This window comes from Mobula hypostoma, chromosome 15 (genome assembly GCF_963921235.1).
Source record: "Mobula hypostoma chromosome 15, sMobHyp1.1, whole genome shotgun sequence".
NCBI lineage: Eukaryota > Metazoa > Chordata > Chondrichthyes > Myliobatiformes > Myliobatidae > Mobula > Mobula hypostoma.
In genome coordinates, this window is record NC_086111.1 from 47,892,435 (window position 1) to 47,918,135 (window position 25,701).

General features: G+C 41.5%; 1 protein-coding gene across 1 annotated transcript in view; it reads right to left on the minus strand.

Moving 5' to 3' along the window:
- Nucleotides 1-25,701, minus strand: part of LOC134356821 (receptor-type tyrosine-protein phosphatase gamma-like) — a 699,039-nt gene that overhangs the window by 11,891 nt on the left and 661,447 nt on the right. The window contains exons 23-26 of the mRNA XM_063067988.1: nucleotides 22,174-22,267; nucleotides 21,714-21,790; nucleotides 18,610-18,738; nucleotides 7,572-7,718 (exon numbers count right to left, since the gene is read on the minus strand). Of these exons, the coding sequence (XP_062924058.1) occupies nucleotides 7,572-7,718; nucleotides 18,610-18,738; nucleotides 21,714-21,790; nucleotides 22,174-22,267 (447 nt within the window). The remainder of the gene's footprint in view (nucleotides 1-7,571; nucleotides 7,719-18,609; nucleotides 18,739-21,713; nucleotides 21,791-22,173; nucleotides 22,268-25,701) is intronic.

Consider the following 25,701-nt stretch of genomic DNA (forward strand, 5'->3'; position numbering starts at 1 on the left):
CTATGGAACCTCCTACCTGATAGTAGGGGACCAAAGAGATTGTTGAATGGAAGGGAGGGATCATTGACAATGCTAAGGACCATACTGAAGCAGCACTCCTGATAAATTTCTCTTGTGGGTGGAAGAGAGACCCCAATGATCCTCTCAGCAATCCTCACAATCATTTGTAGGGACTTGTGGTCAGATGCCTTGCAATTCCCATACCAGACAGTGATGCAACTTGTTAGGACTCTCTTGATGGTGCTCCTGTTAAAATGGTTGGGGACAGGGTGTTGACTCTCTTGCCTCAAACTCCTCAGGAAGTGGTGAAGCTGCTGTGCTTTCTTGACCGAAGAGGTAGTGTTGAGGGAAGAGATGAGATCGTCTCTTATGTACACTCCCAGAAACTTGGTGTTCCTTACTCTCTCCATGGAGGAGCCATTTATGTGCAGTTTGAATTGGTCAGTCTGCACCTTCCTAAAGTCCACAATCATCTCTTTGGTCTTGTCCAAATGGAGACTCAAGTTGTTGTGCTCCCATCATTCTACCAGGCCTCTACCTCCTCTCTGTCACCATCTCGTTGCCATTGTTGACGAGGCCAACCACTGTTGTATCATCAGTGAACTTGATGATTGGGTTTGAACTGGATCTGACAATTGTACTCATACATCAGCAGCGTGCTGAACGCACCAGGCCAGAGTGCTGGTGCTCAGCCTGATGGAGGTAGAGATGTTTCTGTCAATACAGACTTTCTATCAAGAAGTCCAAGATCCAATTACAGAGGGAAGTACTGAGACCCAATGTGGACTGTTTAACCATTAGCTTCTGAGGGATGGTTGTATTAAACACTGAGCTGAAGTCAATGAACCGTATCCTGGCATATGAGGCACCATTTTTCAGGCGGGACAGGATGGTGTGCAGAGGCTATGGCATCATCCGTGTACCGATTTGACCGATAAGTGAATTGGAAAGGGTCCCAGGTAGCAGGAAGATGGGGTTTAATGCTCTCTATAACCAGCCGCTCGTTATTGTTGAGGTCAGTGCCACTGGATGGTAGTTGTTGAGGCAGGCTACTGCCACCCTCTTGGGCACCTGGATGATGAAGACCACCTTGAAGCCTGAGGGGATGGTGGAATCCAAGTTGTGCACTCCTCAGTACTGTTTCTATATTGATGACAGTCGATCACCAGAACTCATTTTCTAGTATAGTAAGGCAATCTAATTTGTGTCTGTATCTCTTCTACACTGATTTGACATGGTTATTGCCAAATCCACTACTAAGTTCAGTTTCCATTCAATTCTGTATTTACCTAACTCTATACTCACTAGCATAGCATGGCCATCCATCTTTTTTTAATATAATCTTCAAGTATGTCTACCTCAAAGGAATTTTATCTGCTACTCGTGATTTGCCTAGTTCCATATTTCATGCAGCTCCACTTGGAGATCCCTGGTTGATTCATCAATCTCATTTGCATTGGTTCTCTGTCTCCAAGTCATTAATTTAGATTAAGAACAGAAGGGACCTCAACACTAAAGCCTAGAGCATGCTATTCAATATTTCTTCCCCATTCTGGCATCACTCATTAACAAGTAATCGTTGAATTCATCTTTCAGCCAGTTCTTTATCCATGTTCAACCTTTATCTTAAATCCCACTGCTCCATACAGCAACATTACTTAAATATATCCGGAGGTATATTCTTCCTTTAAATGTTTTTGTTGTTTTTTTTAACTTTTGTTGCAAACGTTTTCTTAAATTGAATTTCCTGTCATCAGTTTTGTTACTTCAGACTTAGGGATTTGTAGTTGTCTTGCTAGATTATCCTCCTTTCTTGTTAATAATTTAAGGACTTTTCCAGCATTTATTTAAAATCTTTCAAACTTTACATACGTTTGTATTTTACTTTACTAGTTTGGCACAGACAAGATCTATCTGTAAGACTCACTGGTACAGGGACCTCTAATTTGTACATGCTGCCTATTCTGTTGAAGAAAATACTTACTCAATGTGCTAACGTCAATGATCACACTTCAAGTGATCATTGACGTTAGCACGTGATCATTGTGATCACGTTCCGTCCCATGACCTCACTTCAGAAAATCGGACCATCAGGCCGTACTCCTCCTCCCGGCTTACAGACAGAAACTGAAGCGGGAGGTCACGAAAGAAGTATCGCGTTGGATGGAGGAAACGGATGAGGTCCTCTGTGACTGCTTTGAATCGGTGGACTGGTTAGTATTCAAGGACTCAGCAGCTAACCTCGATGAGTATGCCTCAGCTGTCACGGACTTTATTTGGAAATGCACGGAGGACTGTGTGTCTTGCAAGACAATCCGGGTATTCCCTAACCGGAAATCTTGGATGAATTATGAGGTCAGGTCCCTTTTAAAGGCTAGAGCTGCGGCTTTTAGGTCCGGGGGTACCAGTCGCTACACGGAATAGGGGACAAGATCTCCTCTACAATCACTCTGAACACCGGTGCCCCACAAGGCTGTGTACTCAGCCCCCTGCTGTACTCACTGTACACCCATGATTGTGTAGCCAAGTTTCCATCAAACTCAATATATGTTTGCTGATGACACAACAATTGTAGGCTGTATCTTGGGTAATGATGAGTTTGAGTACAGAGAGGAAATTAAGAACCTGCTGGCATGGTGCAAAGACAATAATCTATCCTTCAACGTCAGCAAGATGAAGGAATTGGTTGTTGACTTCAGAAGGAGCAGCGGACCGCACTGCCCAATTTATATCGGTGGTGCGCAAGTGGAACAGGTCAAAAGCTTTAAGTTCCTCGGGGTCAATATCACAAATGACCTGACTTGGTCCAACAAAGCAGAGTTCACTGCCAAGAAGGCCCACCAGCGCCTTTACTTCCTGAGAAAACTAAAGAAATTTGGCCTGTCCCATAAAAACCCTCACTAATTTTTATAGATGCACCGTAGAAAGCATTCTTCCAGGGTGCATCACAACCTGGTATAGAATTGTCCTGTCCAAGACCGAAAGAAGCTGCAGAAGATCATGAACACAGTGCAGCACATCACACAAACCAATCTTCTGTCCTTGGACTCACTTTACACCGCACGCTGTCGGAGCAGTGCTGCCAGGATAATCAAGGATATGACCCACCCAGTCAACACACTTTTTGTCCCTCTTCCCTCCGGGAGAAGGCTCAGGAGCTTGAAGACTCGTACAGCCAGATTTGGGAACAGCTTCTTTCGAACTGTGATAAGACTGCTGAACGGATCCTGACCCGGATCTGGGACGTACCTTCCAAATATCTAGACCTGCATCTCAGTTTTTTTGCACTACCTTACTTTCCATTTCTCTATTTTCTATTTATGATTTATAATTTAAATTTTTAATATTTACTAATTTTTACTATTTTTAATATTTAATATTTGTAATCCAGGGAGTGGGAAGCGCAGAATCAAATATCGCTGTGATGATTGTACATTCTAGTATCAATTGTTTGGCGACAATAAAGCATCATTTATAAAGTATAAAGTATTTCACCTATACTGGCATCTTTTAGGTCAATTCTTAGAGCATAATTATACTTTAGTTTCCTTTTGCCTCCCCACCTTACTACTTGTGCAGGTTGTGAGTGTAGATTTTTAGACAGAGAACTGGGAAAAATACCCTGAGCCAGTGCTCTACTGAGCAGAAAATAGTGCTTCAGCTTACACTCCGGAGAAGTCTGGTTACAAGCATGCCCAGACGGATCTCAGAGGAAATTTGTTCCAGTGTTTTGCCAATTGAGAAGGTAGCTGCTGGTGCAAGTTGTGATATCTTATGGTAAAGTTACTTTTTACAATTTCAAAACGTTAGAACACTTTGGATACTGTTGGGGGGACACCTAGCAGAGGAAAGCCACAGCAGTTGGGTCTCTAGCACTGAGTGTGGCTCTGTGACTCTGAGGGAAGGGTGGAGAAGAGGACAGCAGTAGTGATAGGAGATTTAATAGTTAGGGGAGCAGACAGGAGACTTTCTGGACATGACAGAGACTCGCTTATGGTATGTTGCCCTTCCAGATGCCAGGTTCACGGATGTCTCAGATCAGGTCCACCGTCTTCTTAAGGGGAAGGGTGAGCAGCCAGAAGTTGTGGTACATATTGGTACCAGTGAACTAGGTAGGAAGTTTAAAAGCAGGATTTCCAAAGATTTCTCATGTGCCAATGAGGATAATAATAGGATGATTTGGCTGATAAATGTGTGGCTAAAGAATTGGTGTAGGGGGGCAAGGATTCAGATTTGGCAGTCCTTGGGATCTCCTCTGGCGAAGGTAAGACTTACACGTGATCTTGAGGGGACCAATATCCTTGCAGGCAGGTTTGCTGAAGCTGTTTGGGAGGGTTGAATCTAGTTTGGCAGAGGGATGGGAACCAGAGTGATAGTCAGAGAATGGGGCAGTTGGTGTAATGGTAAATGCACCCTGTAGAGAGACTGTGAAGAAGGATAGGGCATTACTGCAGTCAGTTGGATGGGTTGAGATGCGTCTATTTTAATGCACGAAGTATCAAGGACAAGAGCAATGAACTTAGAGAATGAGTCAGTCCATGGAGCTATGATGCTGTGGCCATTACAAAGATTTCACTGTCACAAGGGCAGGAATGGCTGCTGGATGTTCTGGGGGTTAGATGTTTCAAAAAAGACAGGGAGGGCAGTAAAATGGGCAGGGTAGTGGCATTGCTAATCAGGGATAGTATCACAGCTGCAGAAAGAGAGGGCATCTTTGAAGGATTGCCTACTCAGTCAGTGCAGGTGGAAGTCCGAAACAAGAAGGGAGCAATCACTCTGTTGGGAGTATTCTATAGACACCCTCCTTCCAACAGCACCAGTGACACTGAGGTGCAGATTGGGAGGTAGATTTTGGAAATAACAAACAAAAATAACATGGTTGTTGTATTGGGTGATTTCAACTTCCCGAATATTGATTGCTGATTAGAGGAAAGTCATACGGGATCTGGTACCAAACAGTGAACCAGGTCTCGTGACAGATCTCTCGGTGGGCGAGTTTTCTCTGACCCTTAGCACAGCCTTGGAAAGGGATAGGAGCAGACAGTACGAGAGAGTATTTAGTTGGGGAAGGTGAATTATAAGGGTATTAGGCAAGAATATGGAGGTGCAAATTAGAAACAGATGTACTTTGGGAAATGTACAACAGGAATGTGGGGGCTGTTCAGGGAGCACGTGCATGAGCTTCTGCGTATGTTTGTCCCATTGAGCCTGGGAAAGGATGGTAAGGTGAGGAACTATGCTTGACCAAAGAAGTGGAATATCTAGACAAGAGGAAAAAGGAAGCATATTTAAGGTTTATGAAGCAAGGATCCGATAGGGCTCTTAAGAGTTATAACGTAGCCAGGAAGGAGTTTAAGAGGGACAAAGGAGAGGTAGAAGAGGACATGAGAAGGCCTTGGTGAGTAAGATTAAGGAAACCCCTAAGGTATTTTACACATACTGTATGTGAAGAACAGGAGCATGACTAGAGTGAGAGTAAAACTGATCATGGACTAAAGAAGAAATGTTCCTGGAGTCAGAGGAGATAAGGAAGATCCTTAATGAATACTTTGCTTTAGTATTCAGTAAGAGGGACGTTGACAAAAGTGTGGATAGCGTAGAACAGACTAATATGCTGGACCACGCCAACGTTAAGCAAGAAGATGTGCTGAAACTTTTGAAAAACATTAGGATACATAAGTCTCTGGGGCCAGATGGGATGTATCCCAGGTTACTATGGGAAACAAGGAAAGAAGCTGCTGCACCTTTGGTGATGATCTTTGTGTTCTCACTGGCTACAAGAGTAGTTGCAGATTGGAGGGTGGCCTTTATGCAAGATAATTGTTCTACGATCTTGGGGATTATAGACCAGCAAGTCTTACATCATCAGTGGTACGCAAACTATTGTAGAGGATTCTTAGTGAGGATTTATGAGCAGTTAGATAAATATAGTCTGATTAGGGACAGTCAGCATGGCTTTGTGATGGACTCATGAGCCTGAGTGAATTCTTCAAGGTAGTGACAAATTAGTTGATCAAGGTAGAGCAGTGGATATGGTGTATGTGGATTTTAGTAAGACATTCAACAAGGTTTGCTATGGTAGACTCATTCAGAAAGCCAGGAGACATGGGATCCAGGAAAACTTGGCTGTGTGGATTCAGAACTGGCTTGTCACAGAAGGTAGAGGGTGAAAGATGGAGTGTATTTTGACTGGAGGTCTGTGACTAGTGGTGTTCCGCATAGATCTGTTCTGGAACCCTTGCTCTTTGTGATATTTTTATAAATGATTTGGATAAGGAAGGGAAAGGATGGGCTAGTAAATTTGCCAATAACATGAAGCCTGGTGGCGTTGTGAATAGTGTGGAGGGTTGTTGTGGGTTATAATTGATATCGATTGTTTGCAGAGCTGGGCTGAGAAGTGGCAGATAGTGTTCAGCCCAGAGAATTGTGAAGTGATACACTTTGAAAGATTGAACTTGAAGGCAGAGCACAAGATTAAAGGCAGGATTCTTTGCAGTGAATGTCAGGATTTTTAGGTAGGCACATGGTTGGTGAAAAATGGAGGCTACGTGGGCAGGAAGGGCTGGATTGATCTTGAAATATATTAAAGGGTTGGCACAACATTGTGGGCTGAAAGGCCTGTACTGTGCTGTACTGTTCTGGGTTCTATGTCCTAAAATTGTATTTGGATCATTACTATACAAATTAGTTTGTTTAACACCAAGTGATCTTCTTAATGGTACTGTCTATTTTTAGTTAATGCACTCGCAACCTGACTCTAAGCTTTAGTAACCTTAATGGTGTCACCAGATATCACACTGGATCTATCAACTTACTCAGCCAGGGTAACATTTCTGAAGATTAATATTTCTTTATAAAGAACCAATCATATAACGGCATGCTGAGCATAAAATCCCATAGCCATTGTAGCTGCACAGGGAACTGAATGCCTTAGTGATACTGGATAAAGAGCCAGCTTCTATGTTGCCTAATTTTTGCTAATAGCAATACACTGATGATACCACATTATTGTTTACCAACTTGGCATGCATCAATGGAAGATCTTCATTCTCAACTCTCAATGAGATGTAAGTATTCGAAGAATGATGACTGGTCAAAATGAGGTTACTGTTAGCCTAATTTATATATCTTAATCTAATGCAGATTGCAGCCTCTCCTAACATTAATCTAAATCTGATAGTCCTGTAATTTTGCTGAATGTCCTCTGACCATTTGTGAGGAAACATAAAAATATCAAAATCTGATTTGCTTCATATATGAACAGAAGATAATCATATTTATCTTAAGTCTATCTAATGAGCAACAATGTGCCAGAGTTTGATCGATTGATTGTTAGTTTAAAAGAAACACTTTATCAGCATTAAAACAATCATGAGTTTCGTTTTCTCATTTACCTTGGAAGAACTTTGCTTTTGAATGTAATTGGTTTGATCAGTATTTTAAAACAATGTTTTTTAATATTATAAAGTTTCTCCCATGTTTAACAGCTCGACTTTGGGAACATTCAGTTTCATAAAAGTGATTATTTATCAATTAACACAAAATTGTAAATCTAGAATATTTAGCTTTACCTGTGTTGCCTCCAGGATGAAATCATGGATGATGACTTGTTCTTCATTAGAGAGGCACAGGATGTCTTTGCTGATGAGGGTTACAGTAAAAGCTTCACAATTCATGGATTCTTCACGGCTTGGCCAGTACACAGATTCATCCTCGGCCTGTTGGAAAAGAACAATGCATTTTCAAGACTGGGAACGCTCTCAGTCATGTTGCTTATTATCATTAATTTGAATATCTGGAAAGAAGTCCTGTGGGTAGGGGGAATGGAAGCTCATTGCATAATTCTCAGTAGTTTAGCAGCAGATACATATTTATGCTTTCTTCTCCCGGGCTAATAAGGCAACCTCCTCTGAGGCCTTTGTTAATGGTCTTTTAAACTTGCAGCTGGGAATTCTGCAGAAGCGTGCCTCAGTTAACACTGACCAGATATTTTTCCTCTGATTATAACAGATGTCTGTTCATTGCTTAGCATTGTCCCAAAGCAGCGATATTTCATCATAACACTGCGGCCCTCCGTTGGTTGGGGGTCAGTCATGGATGTTGCATCCCAGCTGTTTACGTAATATGCAAACCTGGGCAGTATGATATGGAGAGCAAACCGTTGCCTATGGAGCAGGAACTCTCTCTCCATGTAACTGATGAATCCAAACGAACAGCGAAGACCGAAACAGTTGGCACCAGTGGCGCTGCAGGAGTTACCAGTCAGCATTGAACTCAACGTAGGACTCTCTTCGGGATTCCTGCTCCGTAGTTTTCCTCAGGGTTTACTACCAAAGTCTTCCCCATGAGTGGATACAGCCAGAAGGCAGTAGAGATTTGAGACCAGAGTTTTCTCTGAAATGAGTTGCCAACCACAGCTGATAAGCCCCATCTGCCCAAAGCAACTGGTTTTAAGGTGCTGTAACCCGCCTTTGCCCTTCCTCCTGTCCGTAGAAATGGTTCCACTGGGCTTAGTAGCTATGTCACACATGAAGGCCAGGAGCAGGACTTGATTGTAAGAAGTTATTTGACATGCATATCATTGGTAGTAGGAGCTTATCCTCACTACCAGCCCTGGCTATAACAACCTTAGGGAACCCCATAGCATAATATTGTGACTTTTGCATTCAAACATTTCATGAAATAAACTGCATTTTAGAGCACAGACACGTATTAATATAGGGAATCATAGCAACTATTATTCAACCATAAAATATAAGGAAATGAATGGTTTCTTCTTTGAGGAAGGAACATTGGCCAAAAGCCTGGGAGAGCTTATTGCTTTTGAATGGCACTGAACAACAGCCATCTATACTGATGGAATAAATAGACAGGAACGTGGGTTATGGTATCATCCTAATCTACTGGGAAAACAAATAGGGCATTTTTACTTGACAGCATTTCAGCATTGTTCATAGAAAAGAGCACAAAACATTTGAGAGGGTTTCCAAACTCAAATGTTATTTTAACTTTTATCACTAGGTTGGGATTGCCAAGGAAAGCCGAGTTTTGCTTCTCCATTTCTGGTGCCTGAGATTTCTTCAATTCTGTATAAGCTGCTTTTTTTTTTCCCTTAAAAGCAGAAACTCTTCCAAACAAAAGCACCTAATTAGCAAATGGAAAACCTCATAAAAATAATCTTCCCACAGAAACATAATACAATTAGCTTTGAATTCTTATGGCTAATTTACAAAGGACCAGTTTCTCAAATTTCTTCACAGCATAAAAAGAGCCCTTCAGCCCACAGATTCTATTCCAACTCAGAAGAATTCCTGTCAGTCTCATTTACCCACTTGTTTCCCTGTTACTTAATTCTCCCACATATGCCTATCAACTCCACTTTAATTTTCCGGCCACACTAGGAGTAACTTACAGGAGTGGCTAACTTACCAGCACATTTTGAATTTGGGAGAAAATGGTATAACTGGAAAAAGTCTGGACTATCATTGGGAAAGTGTGTAAGATGTGCCAGGGTTAGGATAGAACCTGGCAAAAATAAAATGATTTACCATTGTATCTCCTACTTCTTAAACAGCTCATAATGCAAGCTGCCAGGAATTAATCTTCAAATTCTTAATGTTAACTCTGAATGGGTAAAGAATTCGCAGGGACAGCCTAGGAGACAAACTGGATAGTTTGCACACCACCTGAACACATCAGTGGAGGTGGGGCAAGCTACATGAGGCTGTACTTCATGAAGGGAAACCATTGGAGTTGCTGAAAACATTCTTCACGGTGCTGTGCAACCAACAATAAGGTTTAATTGACGTTGGGAAATTGTGCATCCAAATATGCTGATGCTGAAGTAATACCTTGGTAAAGGATGAAAGAGGAGGAGAGGTGCTATAATCCCCAGGAATCAGATGTGGCAGAGGGGATACACATGATGTATACCAGGTGATCAGCCCTTGGAACTTACTCAAAGAGTTCAAACATCACAAATGCTTAAAATCAATGAAAGCAGTTTCTGAAGGCATATTCAACCTCAAATACCACAAATTATTACATCCCATTGCTCAGTTAATAGCAGTCCTGAGGAATTGCATTTTCCAATCATAAATGTCACCTCATCCTCACAGTTTAATTGTTAGGAACTTTAAATAGCAGTGTTAAACATTGCACCTGTTGGCAGCTACTTTACTATCATAGCTACATCAAGCAGAACATTATTGATACCTTTCTCTTTTTTTAGAAGAAGAATGTGTTATATGCCCACAGGCCACAGGAATTAACTAAGCACTGCAGGTGTACTTGTGCCCATAAAGGATTCCGGCTAATCATTATGTAAAGGATCAATGCTGAGGTCATGATGTATCCATTTAAGATAATGGAATTGACATATTCAACTCTTATCACATCTACTTAACACTCACACCACATTCTGTTATGATAACGTGCATTAACAGTGTAGGAATATCAATTTTATTCTCCTATCAAGTCACAAGACCTTACTCTTTTTCCCTCAGGTATCCAAGATTTGTAACCTGCTCAAGCAATAGAGGAAGTGAATCGTGAGATGAAGATTATGCTGCCAATTTTACACTGACAGCTATCATTTCAGATATTGATCAACCCGCCCCACATGAATATTATAGTGCAGCATAGACTTGGGACACCAAGTATGAATGGCCTGCATTTGGCATAAGGATGCCATATCAGGTTGTCAGAGGTCAAATTTTCTCTGAAGAATTAGAAAACAGCTTCTATCTGGGAATGTGACAGAAAAAAAGCTGTAATGTGTGCCCAACAAATAATATGAGCTTGTCAAGTAAGTCTGCATTCATTTTCAAGAAACACAGTGGAACCTGCAACATCTTGGAAGGGACTTCAAGTTGAGTTGCAGTTTGAAGGCCAATTCAAGATGGAAATTTGTGAAAATCTTCATTTACCTGATAGGTAGTTAATTTTTATTGCAAAATATTTTATCAAATTCCCAAAAGTGCATCTGACCACTATCATGCAATCGCAGTCTTAACCTAGCATTGCCATGAAGTTGTTAGTACAAGTTCTCAAAACAAATTCCTGACTGTAACATTATCAATAAACCCTTTCTCCAATCAAATCCTTGGAGGTGCTTTGGTTCATATTCCAACAATGGCAGTGACCCCATGGAGCATCAAGCTTTCAGTCCTCAATCTTCCATCTAGTCTGCAAAATCAGTGCCTTTTCATGTTGCGAGGATGTCAGCCTGAAGCTGGACCTTTTAATCCAAGATCTGCATGAGGTCATCCTCTGAAACTGCTAATGAAAAACAGCAGTTGTCCACCAGCTATCCCATAGTCACCAGATCTATTTTTCAAAGGAGTTCAAGGGTAGTCTGAAATTCTCAGTTAAGTGGATGATTTCAGTTGGAAGATTTGTTTTATGCAGGGATTATGTTTGTTATATTTCTTCCTTGAGAGGGATATATATTTATTGGCATATTTTTTTGTTCTGTTACTAACTATCATTTAGTATTTCTTTTCTTTTTTCCATGCTTCCAAATTTGTGTCACCTACTTTTGTTTTAATTGGCAGTCACGTGACACGTCATCACAAAATATGTTCACAGTACCAGTCCAAGTACAATATCTTTGACCACGCACCATTCTTAATATAAAACTACATCTTTAAGGATACTATAAATACATTTAAAATTATAATGTTAATTTTTCTTCAGCATATTCTGTAAGGAATGATTTTTTTTTAACATTATATTATACTGTATGGTGGAGAGCATACACTTCAAAGTACTTCACAACAAGACATTTCTAACATCTGTAAGCATCAATTTTAGTCCCGCGGGGTATCTTGCAATTTTAATGACAGGGAGTTTGAATTTATTTCTTTAGTTTTATGCTTCATAAGTTTATTCCAAAATCTATTCCCTTGCAGTGAAATCGCTCCACTAAATTAGAGTTAGCATTTTATATTCCAGCTGCTTTGACCATCACTGCTAATTTTGACACCTTCTTGGCAACTGTTCTGACACTCAGCAAGTAAATAATTCCTACTTTAGGATTTAGATGGGCATTAATTACATGCACATAATTAAAAATAAAATTTGCCTCCAAATAAGTGAAAATCTGACAGTTTTATCAAGCACAGTAAAGATAAAGCATGAAATGAAAAATCAGATTCCGAAAAGTCTGACCATGTGAAGTAAAGTTCTAATTTGTGGCTATGAATTACAATTCCATAAACAATACACAACTATTCACTAGGTTCACTGAAGTACCTGCCCTTCATGTTTAGTAGAAAGAAAAATTAATATAAAATTTCTATATTCTACAAATAAACCTGACCTGTTTTCTACAAATTTACATTGTCTTTAGTAATAGACTAAAACAACTGCGCTGCTCCAAAAAGTGCTATATGAGGCCATTCTTACCCTTGGCCATTAGGCTCTATAATGTGCCAACCTATAGCCGGGGAAGTGATGATCCTCTTCTGTTGACTGTTTGAGGTAACTTTTTTTTCTTACTTCTCTTCTAATATTTGTATATCTGTGCACTTGTAATGCTACTGTGACAGTAATTTCCTTTCGGATCAATAAAATATCTATCTACTTATCTTGGACTGATCTGAAACTACTCCTGGCAATTCACACAAAATGTTGGAGAAACTCAGCAGGCCAGGCTGATGAACAGTCTTGGCCCGCAAAGTCGACTGTTCACTCTTTTCCATTGATGCTGCCTGTACTGCTAGTTCCTCCAGCATTTTGTGTGCGTTGCTTGGATTTCCAGCATTTACAGATTTTTTTTATGTTTGTGCTACTTCTGGTAATTACTTAAAGATAACCAGGTGAAGATTGGATTGCACCATAAGGTTTGGCTCAAATTAATCACAAGAAACACTCTCTGCATAAAAATAAACAGGCTGGAGGTCCAGTCAATAATAGGCTTGCAAGGAAACTGAAACATTACTCTGAATTTCCAGATATTTGTCTAAACAAGTAAAGTCTCGGTCACATTCAGTGACCCTCAGTGGATGGACAAAGTTGGGACAGATCCATTAGGAGATCTACCAGCAGCCGGCAGAGTAGACAAGGGGAAATTACAGTCCCTTCTAGGTTCAAATTTTTGGGCAAATTTTATAAAAGTTTAAGACTACAATATTATCTTGTCTCTGGCTAGCACTGCAATCTTCTCAGGGACCACATGCCACACCACTGTGGGAAGGCCAAGATATATTCAGCTTAATTACAGAGGCTTAGGACTGGCGCAGCCCATTCAGTATCTTGAGTCAGTCCTATTTATCTGCTGTTGAATTAAGAAAATACCACAACAGGATTCAAACCTCATACCACACAATCAAGGGTTCTCATGCTCATTTTTTCCCTACTGTGACAAGGGATGAACCAAAACGGCCATGCTTCTAAAATTATTTTGATCCTAACCCTATATTTTCCCAAAATGATAGGATTTAATGTTTTCCTGCACAGTTGCTAAAAGATAAGGTACTGGTCCTGCCTTATCTGCCAAATGTACATTAAGCATGCAACAGTAGCATTTTTGCTCCATAGTTGTGCAATTTTGTGCAACTTTAAAAAAAGCACAATATTCTAATCAATCAGATATTGTATCTCTGAAAATCTCCTACAAAGGTTGAAGTGAATATCACCTAGTTCTTGTTTTAAGCTGCCTTCATCAAAGGTTACTGCCCATCAGTACACTGGCCCTACAGCTTTTCTCCCATATCTCCCAATTTCTGATGGGAACAATTCTTCAGCAGCACCTTGGAAGAAACGGGAATAACAGGAGCAGGGTTACAGGCGTGAGGTCCATGCCCCAGCCGTGGCAGGGCAAGGGGCAAGCTTACAGCAGAATAAACAAGACGGCTAAGATCTTAGCAGGGAGATTGGAAGGATCACAAACCCCGTGGTTGGGCTGTGGAAAGTGAACTCCTTATTAATTTTAAGTTTAAAGACACATTCCTTTGCTCTTTAACCTTGGAGTAGACAACACGTTTGCAGCAAACACAGTTTGACTTCGCGTTGCTGCTATTTATTCTGAAAATCCTACATAAGTTTGTCAGTTATTTCATCGAACCCTCAAAAACTTTAGGCACAGGAAAAAGCCATTGTGTCTATGCTATACATCTAATACTGTGTTTCTGGCCCTGTAGGTCATAACTCTTCATCTGCATATCCAAGTACAGCCTAAATATGATGAGGGTTTCAACTCTACACCCTCCCTCCTCCTTATTATGGAATGTTTTGGAGATGTCTACAACCCCTTCTAATCCTCCTTTCAATTATTTTGAGCCTATGGAGGAGTTGGATTGAAGGACCTGTTTCTGGGCTGTATGACTCCAAATCTTTTATTGTTAAGTTTATGCAGATCTGTCTACCAGCACACCTGCTTTTCCATTCCTCCACTGGGTTCAGCATTGAGTGTAGAGGAAGAACTTCCTCACTTTAAAATGAGGGGCTGCACGCATTGGTCCCTTGGTTTCTCAGCAATCTGGCCACTAGATGCTATCTAAGTGAGGTCACTGAGCTTCTTTGAAAAGGTGAGAGCAGATAAATGTCTTTTCTCACCTCACTCATTTTTAATGCTTTTATTTACTTTATTTACATTTTTTTAAAGTTGTAAAAAAGATAATCAGGCTGTCATTGCAGTGGTGTCACAGAGTCACCAGCCTAACCAGTGCTCGTGGATGACTGCACATCATCGGATAACTGCAGAGTGAGGTCTGGAGTTCAGTCTGACTCAAACTACAAAAAGTGCAGCCATGGGAATAGCTCAGTAGACAAGTGCAAGGCAAGCAGGATCCAGCCTAATATGTTGCTAACACTTTTCACATTCTAGCAACTACTAAAAGGATTGATAAATCAACTACTCTATTGGATATGCAGCGTCATATAGTTTGCAACAGTAAAACTTTTAACAATATAAATTGATCCAGGGTGCTTCATGTGAATAAATTAAACAAGGGACAGAGAGATAACGAAAAAGATAAGCACGAGAAACTCTGCAGATGCTGGAAATCCAAAGCGACACACACAAGATGCAGGAGCAACTGAGCAAGTCAGGCAGCATCTATGAAAATGAATAAACAGTTGACATTTCAGTCTGCAGAAGACTCTCTGACTGACCTCCCGGTAACGAACCTTGGCATGGACACGACAATGAATCAAGAAAATGGCAATACTCTTGAGAAATCAGCAGCTGGTTATGTTCTTCAGACCTGTAGGTGTGGCTGGACTAAAGTAACATCAACTCGTGGTCTAAAAATTCATCAAGGACGAAAGAAATGCTTGAAAATCTCCAACCCAGGGCCCCACATTGACCAGATTCTGTTAAGAGGAAGGTCAAATCAGTCGGATGAAACTCAGTAGCAGGAAGAAACCCACAGTCCACAGAGTATCAGCACCCTAAGGGATGTGGAAGAAGTTTCAGGCACAAGCAGTGGTCCAAGACACGGCCAGGCACATCGTAAAGTGGAGAACATGCAAGGACGTAAGCCATTGGTGAAATGGCCAAAGTCTAACAGCAAGGAGTGGGAAACCATCAATGCAGATGTGAGCCTGATAAGATGGGGGTGCCTCCAACAAGCAATCAAGTTCTTGTCAAACGCAGCAGAAGAAAGCAGCAATTGGATTTGGATTGAAAGGAAAGACAAGAACTGGGCTGCAAGATGAAGACAGGAGGGTATGGAACTGAGGGGGGTGTATCTGGGACGCCAGGTAGCACCGTTGAGCCCTCTGGAGACATCGTGGGCTTATCAACGAAATGTCAAAGAAGGAGGGTGCCCACCTGATGACCCCAATGACATACCTACCCTCCCTCCTTGTCACCACTCCAAGCCCACTGCCAACATCGAGGGTGCCAACTTACCATAGGGATTGAAACATCAAGACCATTCTTCAGGGCAGAGAAGGAAGGGGGAAGATGCCAGAATAACAAGGTGGACGGAGAGGAAGAAAACTAGCTGGAAGCTGATAGGCGACACCATATGGGTGGGAAAGGTAAAGGGCTCGAGAAGAAGGGATCTGATAGAGGAGAATGGACCATAGGAGAAAGAGAAGGAAGAGGGGACCTGGGATGAAGTGATAGGCGGGTGAGAAGTGGTGAAGGTTAGAGTGGGGAATAGAGGAAGTGGGGAGGGCAGGGTATTTTTTTTAAAAGGAAGGAGAAATCAATATTCATGCCATCAGGTTGGAGGCTACCCAAAAAGAAAGATGTTAGAAGTAATGATTAAGAAGAAAGTTTGAAAAAGGATCCACAAGGAAGAGAAATAGGAATGTGCAAGAGGCCCCATCGTTAAACTGGCTAGACAATGCCTCCTCTGAATGAGCATGCATCCCACTTTGTTATTGTTATGAAGCAGATCACATTACCTCTCACATCTATTGAGAAGGAAAAACAGATATGGTGGCTCCATCCAAAGCAGTTTTAATTATAAGTTCCTATTTCTCCAGAATTATGTTAAATACTTTTTCTTTCAACTTTTACTTTGTGGGTACATTAAGTTGAGGTCATGCTCCCCCCCACTCTGGAGCTGGTAGCCTTCTCTGTTCTGCTGTGTGCATGCAGCTTCTAATCCTTTTTGCAGTCAAAGGAAGGGTTCAGTTTAAAAACTTATCTAATTAACCTAAACAGACATTCCCTCATTTTTTCTTATGACACAGGAGGTGGCTATTCAGCCCATTTAGTCTATGCCAGCTCAGAGCATTCCCATCTATATCAGCTCCAAGTCCCTATCAATGTCCCACCCACGTATACTTCACTGTGGCCGTTTTACCTACCAACCAGCACATCTTTGGGAAGTGGGAGGAAACCCACAGGCTCACAGGGAGAATGTACAATATCCAGACTCTTGCCAGTAGGTCAGGTCTAACCTAGGTCATGGGAGTTGTGTGAACACCATGCTAACTACTGCACCATCGTGCCACCATTTGGCTATAACGTTAAGAGGCCATAAAGGTTAATAATTCCATTATTTTGACTGAGATACCGTGCGTCACAAGACAATTGTGCACTTTATGTCTGTTTATATTTACAGAGCAGGTTAGAGTCAGGAAATTGAGATTCTCAATAGTAAGAATGTTCTGATGTTAAACAGGAGTACACCACCTCTAGTTATGATGGAATTCAAAATTCTTACGGTTTACAAAATAAATAGAACAACATGCTAGTCATGCTCAGAGTTTCAAACCTGTGAGAATTGAATGATTATATTCACAAATACATTAAAAAATCAGGTATCATAACTTGATTAAATTCAGAAGTAAAAACCTTCTTCAAGAGGTTAGAAATAGTCACAAATTTGATAAGATATACGTGCTTTATATTTTCTAGAACCAGAGCTCCCCATCTCAAGGTAAGAAGAGGGATGCAAAGAAACTTATTTAGTGAATTCTCTATCCTTTAGAGCTGTGGAAGCTGAGTTGTGTGGTTCAAAGTTCAAAGTAAATTTATTATCAAAGTACATGTAAGTCACCATATGTAACCCTGAGATTCACTTTCAGCGGGCATACTCAATAACTCCATAACCATAATAGAATCAATGAAAGACTGTACCAATAGGATGGACAACCAGTGTGGAAAAGACCAACAAACTGTGCAAATACAAAAAAAAGAAAAAAAAAGCATTAAATATTGAGAACGTGAGATGAAGACTCCTTGAAAGTGAGTCCATAGGTTGTGGGACCGGTTCAGTCTTGGGGTAAGCCCACAGTCTTGTGATGTACCAGTGTTGATGGAGATTGTGGAGGAGGTGTTTTTGCCAATCCAAACTGACTGGGGTCTGTAAATGAGGAAACCAAAATTCCAGTTGTATAAGGAGGTACTGAGGCCAAGGTCTTGAAGCTTATTGATTAGTTTTGAAATGCTATAGTTGATAAAGAGCAAATCTGCTATCCAGAAATTTCAGTGTTGAGTCAAGAGTGAATGAAATGGCATCTGCTATGGGCCTGCTGTGCTGGTAGGCATATTAGAGCAGATCCAAGTCGCTATCAGGCAGTTGGTGATATATTTCATCACCTATGTCTCAAAACATTTCATCACTGTGGATGTAAGTGCTTTTGGATGATAGTCATTGAAGTAGGTTACCATGTTCTTTTTAGGCACTGGCATAATTGAAGCCTGCTTAAAGCGGGTGGTACCTCAATCTGCCAAATCAAGAGGTTAAAGGTCTCAGTTAACACTCCAGCCAGTTGATCAGCACAGGCTTTTAGTGCTTGACCAGAAACCCCATTGGGCCAGATGCTCTCACATTGGCCTCAGGATCATTGGGGGCTGTGGGAGTTCATGATGGTTTCTCCATGCTTTGGTGGTCAAAGAAGGCATTGTGCTCATTTGGAAGTGAAGCTCTGTTGTCACCTATGTCACTCGATTTCACTTTGTAAAAGGTGATGGCAAGTATATTCAAGGTAGAGTTCAGTCATTTTCTTTAAGTATAAATGGAATTAGTGCAGAAGGGTAACACTGAGATAAGTCGGCTACTGAAATGGCAGGGCAGGTACAAGTGGCTGATTAGCCTGCTTCTGCTTCTTTTTTTGAGCTTATTTTAAAAAGAAATATACAGAACTACTAAAATAAAACAGCAGCTGAAATTATATTTACAAGAAACTGCTCATACTCACAAGTCCATGGTTGTCCGGTAACATAACAATAATTTGTGCATTGTGGTCCCAAATCATTCGCCAAAAGTCCTTCGTTGTGTGTGGCAAAGGATGCTGAGTAATAATAAATTCATTGCTTCTGTAGTACCCCTGCAATAATAAACAAATGTTTCAATCACTACTGCTTACGTGATATTAAGAGACATAGAGAATGATAAAGACATTTAAAGAGAGCACATTCCTCCAGCAATACATTATTCAAAACTAATCAACTGGCTTGATCCATACACATTCACATGAACCATTCATTATCACAGCACAATGCAGCTGATCTGAACACCATGCATGAGGTTCCACTGCATACCAATGCTCCTTCCACAATAACCTCCCAAATTCCTGTCCTTACCAAGTAAAAGGTCAAGGACAACAGGTGCTGGGATATATCAACACTCCCTTCAAGGTCGTTGGAGCAAAGTCTAAAAATCATTATATAAAGTAACTGCTATATTCGTTATATGTTAGTTCAAGAAGACATCTTCTTAACACAATGATGGATGGATAATTAAATATGAATTTGCCAGTGATCCCTGCCACTTATGAAACAGTACATTATATTAAAAAAACAAAATTGAGGCAAGAAATCAGGAGAACTCTTTTGCACTTCTTCCATGGGTTTTTCCCTAAAGCTGCAGTGTATTAAAGCCTGAATCAGTAGCTCAAGCCTCCGAAATGGAGGCAATAATACAATACTTCTACGTTCTACATTAGGATTTCTCAACCAGGGTTCCGTGAGAGAGCGCAATTGAAAAAAAATAAACATCCTTCTTTGAACTTCACGCAATGCGCGATGCTAGCTCTCACAGTGGTGGGCAGTGACCGAGTAGCTCCATTTGCAATCTTGTTCGAAGTCTCTCAGCCCATTATGGCCGTGCGCAGTAGGACTACGTTTATTTTCAACGTGAGAAAGGGGAGGCCGTTGATAACTGGTGAGTGCTGAATTGCAGGAAGGGGAGGATGTTAGGCTGATGGTGTGCTCTGTTGAGCACTGTATTGTACAGAGGGGAGGACGGTAGGTTGATGATGAGCACTGTATTGCACAGAGGGGAGGACGGTAGGTTGATGATGAGCACTGTATTGCACAGAGGGGAGGACGGTAGGTTGATGATGAGCACTGTATTGCACAGAGGGGAGGACGGTAGGTTGATGATGAGCACTGTATTGCACAGAGGGGAGGACGGTAGGTTGATGATGAGCACTGTATTGCACAGAGGGGAGGACGGTAGGTTGATGATGAGCACTGTATTGCACAGAGGGGAGGACGGTAGGTTGATGACGAGCACTGTATTGCACAGAGGGGAGGACGGTAGGTTGATGACGAGCACTGTATTGCACAGAGGGGAGGACGGTAGGTTGATGACGAGCACTGTATTGCACAGAGGGGAGGACGGTAGGTTGATGACGAGCACTGTATTGCACAGAGGGGAGGACGGTAGGTTGATGACGAACACTGTATTGCACAGAGGGGAGGACGGTAGGTTGATGACGAGCACTGTATTGCACAGAGGGGAGGACGGTAGGTTGATGACGAGCACTGTATTGCACAGAGGGGAGGACGGTAGGTTGATGACGAGCACTGTATTGCACAGAGGGGAGGACGGTAGGTTGATGACGAGCACTGTATTGCACAGAGGGGAGGACGGTAGGTTGATGACGAGCACTGTATTGCACAGAGGGGAGGACGGTAGGTTGATGACGAGCACTGTATTGCACAGAGGGGAGGACGGTAGGTTGATGACGAGCACTGTATTGCACAGAGGGGAGGACGGTAGGTTGATGACGAGCACTGTATTGCACAGAGGGGAGGACGGTAGGCTGATGAGGAGTGTGAAGTGCGTTTTCCGAGCATTGAATGGACTAGCCCAACTTGGGCTTTGATGTCAGCCTCTCCCTCCCGAATTATCTCTCCCAACCTCCCCTTAAGCACTGCCGACTGTCTTCTGGGAGCAAACAAACTCTACTGGTGTAGTAGAAAATTTTTCATTCTAAAGAAGGAACTTCTATGCACTGCGACTCACTGCTGGCCTGCCGCTTTGCTGTTGTTGTAAACGTTGCAAAATATGGATTGTGTAGGTTGGAACTGAATTGTATTGTGAAGTGTTTGTATTTTTTGCGGTTTTCTCATTTGGTTATTTATTATGCCGTTCTTTTTTATATTTTATTAACCCCTATTCCATTGAGCCTACTCTGTGGCAAACACCATACAAACGTAGCAATGGCTCCAGCAAAATTAAAGACACTTAACTACAAATCCCAGCAATATGACACGTAAAAGTGTTGATCATTTTAAACGGCTGTTGGAATCTCAAAACAAACAGTAAAGCTTTTAATTAAAATCAATTTACAATCTTTATTTAAATCTCCCAAGCTTAACTTTAGAAAAATTAAATCCCATTTTGGCTTAAGCCAGTTATTTAACAGAAATTTATTATGTTTGCCTTATGTTTTAAAAATGTACACTACATTTAGATTATTATATCTACAACTTACGGATCACACTAATGATCTGTAGATCATCAGTGAGCTGTAGATATAGTAATTTTTACACAGGCGTTCCCTGAGACCTGAAAATTATTTCAAGGGTTCCTCCAGGGCAAAAAAGTTGAGAAAGGCTGTTCTACGTTCTTGTGGTTAACAAGGTCATAAAATCATGATCTTTCTACACTTACAATGAGTACTCAATGGCTCAGTTCAGTATTCTCAACAGAGCACTTTGTGAATGTATAAAATCTATGAAAGTGTACCCTGCATTAATCATCATTTCAAGTGACAGGAATACAAAATAGCAACTTCATTAGTATTCAGAATTCTAGATTAAACACTTAGTCTGTCTGAAAAGAAAAGCAAAATAGGCAATTTTTAATCTTAGTTAATTTTCTTAATAGTCAGTTGATAGCATACATGGAAAGTGTCATCCACACATCATTTAAATCAGTTTGACACAACTATCATAATAAGTCACTAGTCTGAATGGTGCTGCACGTCTGACAGTGTTATTTCCACCACGTACTTCAGGTATAACTTACAATCTGGGTGGGGGAGCACAAATCTTTGTGCTTAATACTCACCATGATGTAGGAGGCATTGATATAATCAGTTCCTTTGGTCCCAGGTAATGGTGCGAGGCCTACCCGAGCTCGTTCAGCTAGAAGATTGGATCAATTTTTCAGGGCAAAAAGTTAGATATATAAATAACATTGTTTCACAAAAGCTCACAGCAATGCTAGGCAAACAACCCTTAAAGATTTCAAACAATAAAACAGTTCAATGATGCAATCTTTGAAATTGGCAAGTGCTGCATAAGGCAGGATCTGGGAAAAACATTTATCATTCACAGTCCTACAATAGGTGTCATGCTACAGTTAGTGGCTCTAAAATGCTAAAATTAGATATTTTATAACATTTCTCAATCTTTAATTCATAAATATCATCACTGATGTACATAAATGATTCATTGTAAAATATCTTGATGGTTCAATTCCAGTTACATCAGTTTTGCACCAGTCCTCAAAACAGAGGTCATCTTACATGGCACGACGGAGGAGTTCCTGTTCTTCTCTTTGTTGCATTCTTTCTGGGCACTGAAGCATTCTATAAATTTTGCATTACACTGAGTTACCAACTGTAAAAACAAACAAAGTAAAGCTTATGTGATTTCTATATAAAATCAACAAGCTTTTCTTAAATAGGATCAAGTGTTAATATACTTTGTAATCACAATATTCTATGAATATATGGAAAATTATGGATAATAAAGAAACCCAAATGGTAAAATATGCACTAGCATTAGCATTACACCCATATATTATTTTATCATAATTATATTTGAAAACATACAGATGCAATCTTCCCGTCTCATTATGTTCTGCTCCAGTCAATTTCTCAATATTTCGTCATAGTAAAAACAGCGCCATCATGAACTTACTGCTGCTTGTCTGATCTGATAAGTGAAAGTACAAGATAAACTACACAGAATTTCACAGCCATCATTTTTTATCTCTCAGCAAAATCTAGGTTGACTGTACGTTAAAAGGAAACTGCCTTTATGAAGTATTCCGAACTAATATCCTTTGCTAGGAAGAGGAGCTCTTAACTGCAATTAGTCATGTGACTTGTGGCCTATTCCCCAGTTCTCAAGAGATAGAAGAGTATGACATGGTATGGTGAAAGAAGAACATGTATTTGAATAGTGCAGTCTAAAGTCATACAGCCGGATATTTATATATTATTTATTTAGAGATATAAGCCTTCTGGCCCACAGAGCCATGCCACCCAGCAACCCATCTATTTAACCCTAGCCCAATCACAGGACAATTTATAGTGACCAATTAATCTGCTGACGGGTTGGAAAGAAACTGGAGCACCCAGAGGAAAGCCATGCTTTCAGGGGATGGCGAACCAACTCCTCACAGCCGGCAGCGGAATTGCACTCTGCACTCTGATACCACGAGCTGTAATACAGCCATCCTAACCACGCTGCCACCTTACTGACTACCAACAGCCGTTGATACTGGTGCCATGCCAAATCCTAGTTAGAGGATGTTCAGCAATGGGCTTCAGCTTATATTGATATTTACAATATTTACAACATTGATCGAGGGACAACTGCGCAAGCGCGTGGACGTCAACAAGTTACACCAGTGCGAAGAGTTTAAAATGAGCCAGATTTTTCTTCAGCAGTTTGATCAAGGGACGACTGCGCAAGCGTGTGGACTTAGTGAGTTAGACTGGCACAAAGTTTAAAAGGAGACAGATTTAAAGGGTGGGCGTAGGAGGTGCGGGCAACGGAGTAGAGGGAGACAAAGTAGGAGGGCTTTGGTGATAATGGGTCGAGGCCAGGTAGGTTATCTATGAAGAATAGAAACAGGAATTATGTCTGCGAGGCTGATGTTCTGTACTTCCCAGCATCCTGGAAGGCCACATCTGCACTAAGTGTGTCAAGTTGCAGCTCCTTAGGGACTGTGTTAGGGAACTGCAGATGCAGCTCGATGACTTTCGTCTGGTCAGGGAAAGTGAGGAGGTGTTAGAGAGGAGCTGTAGGCAAGTAGTCACACTGGGGCCTCAGGTACAGGAAAGGGAAGGGCAAGAGGCGGATACTAGAGAGTACCCCTGTGGCTGTCCCCTTAACAATAAGTACTCCTGTTTGAGTACTGTTGGGGGAGACGGCCTACCTGGGGGAAGCAACAGTGGCCGTGCCTCTGGCACAGAGTCTGGCCCTCTGGCTCAGAAGGGTAGAGAAAGGAAGAAGGCAGCAGTGACAGGGGACTCTATAGTTAGGGATCAGACAGGCGATTCTGTGGATGCAGGAAAGAAACACGGATGGTAATTTGCCTCCCAGGTGCCAGGGTCCGGGATATTTCTGATGGCATCCACGATATCCTGAAGTGGGAAGGAGAACAGCCAGAGGTTGTGGTACATATTGGTACCAACAACATAGGTGGGAAAAGGGAGGAAGTCCTGAAAACAGACTACAGGGAGTTAGGAAGGAAGTTGAGAAGCAGGATCTCAAAGGTAGTAATCTCGGGATTCAGATTTCTGGATCATTGGGACCTCTTTTGGGGCAGGCGTGACCTGTACAAAAAGGATGGGCTGCACTTAAATCCAAGGGGGACCAATATCCTGGCAGGGAGGTTTGCTAAGGCAACTGGGGAGATTTTAAACTAGAATTGCTGGGGGGTGGGAACCAAACTGAAGAGACGGAGGAAGGGGTTGTTGGCTCACAAATAGAGAAAGCTTGGAGACAGTGTGAGGAGGATAGGCAGGTGATAGAGAAGGGATATGCTCAGACCAATGGTTTGAGATGTGTCTATTTCAATGCAAGAATCATCACGAACAAAGCGGATAAGGTTAGAGAGTGGATCAGTACTTGGAGCTATGATGTTGTGGCCATTACAGAGACTTGGATGGCTCAGGGGCAGGATTGGCTAATTACAACGCCAGGCTTTAGCTGTTTCAGAAAGGACAGGGAGGGAGGCTAAAGAGGTGGGGGAGTGGCACTGCTGATCAGAGATACTGTCATGGCTGCAGAAAAGGAGGAAGTCATGGAGGGATAGTCTACTGAGTCTGTGTGGGTGGAAGTTAGAAACAGGAAGGGGTCAATAATTCTACTGGATGTTTTCTTATAGACCACCCAATAGTAACAGGGACAGTGAGGAGCAGATAGGGAGACAGATTCTGGAAAGGTGTAATAATAGTAGGGTTATCATGGCGGGAAATTTTAATTTCCCAATTATTGATTGGTATCTCCCTAGAGCAAGTGGTTTAGGTGGAGTGGAGTTTGTTAGGTGTGTTCAGGAAGGTTTCCTGACACAATATGTAGATAAGCCTACAAGAGAGGCTGTGCTTCATCTGTTATCGGGAAATGAACCTGGTCGGGTGTCAGATCTCTCAGTGGGAGAGCACTTCGGAGATAGTGATCACAATTCTATCTCCTTTACCATAGCATTGGAGAGGGATAGGACAGACAAGTTAGGGAAATGTTTAATTGGAGTAAGGGGAAATATGAAGCTCTCAGGCAGGAGTTGGAAGCATAAATTGGGAACAGATGTTCTCAGGGAAATGTACGGCGAAAATGTGGCAAATGTTCAGGGGATATTTGCGTGGTGTTCTGCATAGGTATGTTCCAATAAAACAGGGAAATGATGGTAGGGTACAGGAACCGTGGTGTACATAGATTATTGAAAATCTAGTCAAAATCATGAAAGCTTACGAAAGGTTCAAAAAACTAGATAATAATAGAGATCTAGAAGATTATAAGGCAAGCAGGAAAGAGCATAAGAATGAAATTAGGAGAGCCAGAAGGGGCCATGAGAAGGCCTAGGCAAGCAGGATTAAGGATACCCCAAGGCATTCTACAAGTATGTGAATAGCACAGTGATAAGACGTGAGAGTATAGGACCTATCAGCGTGACAGGGGAAAGGTGTTTATGGAACCAGAGGAGATAGCAGAGATACTTAATGAATACTTTGTTTCAGTATTCACTACAGAAATGGATCTTGACGATTGTCCAGATGACTTAAAACAGACTGAAAAGCTTGAACAGATAGACATTGAGA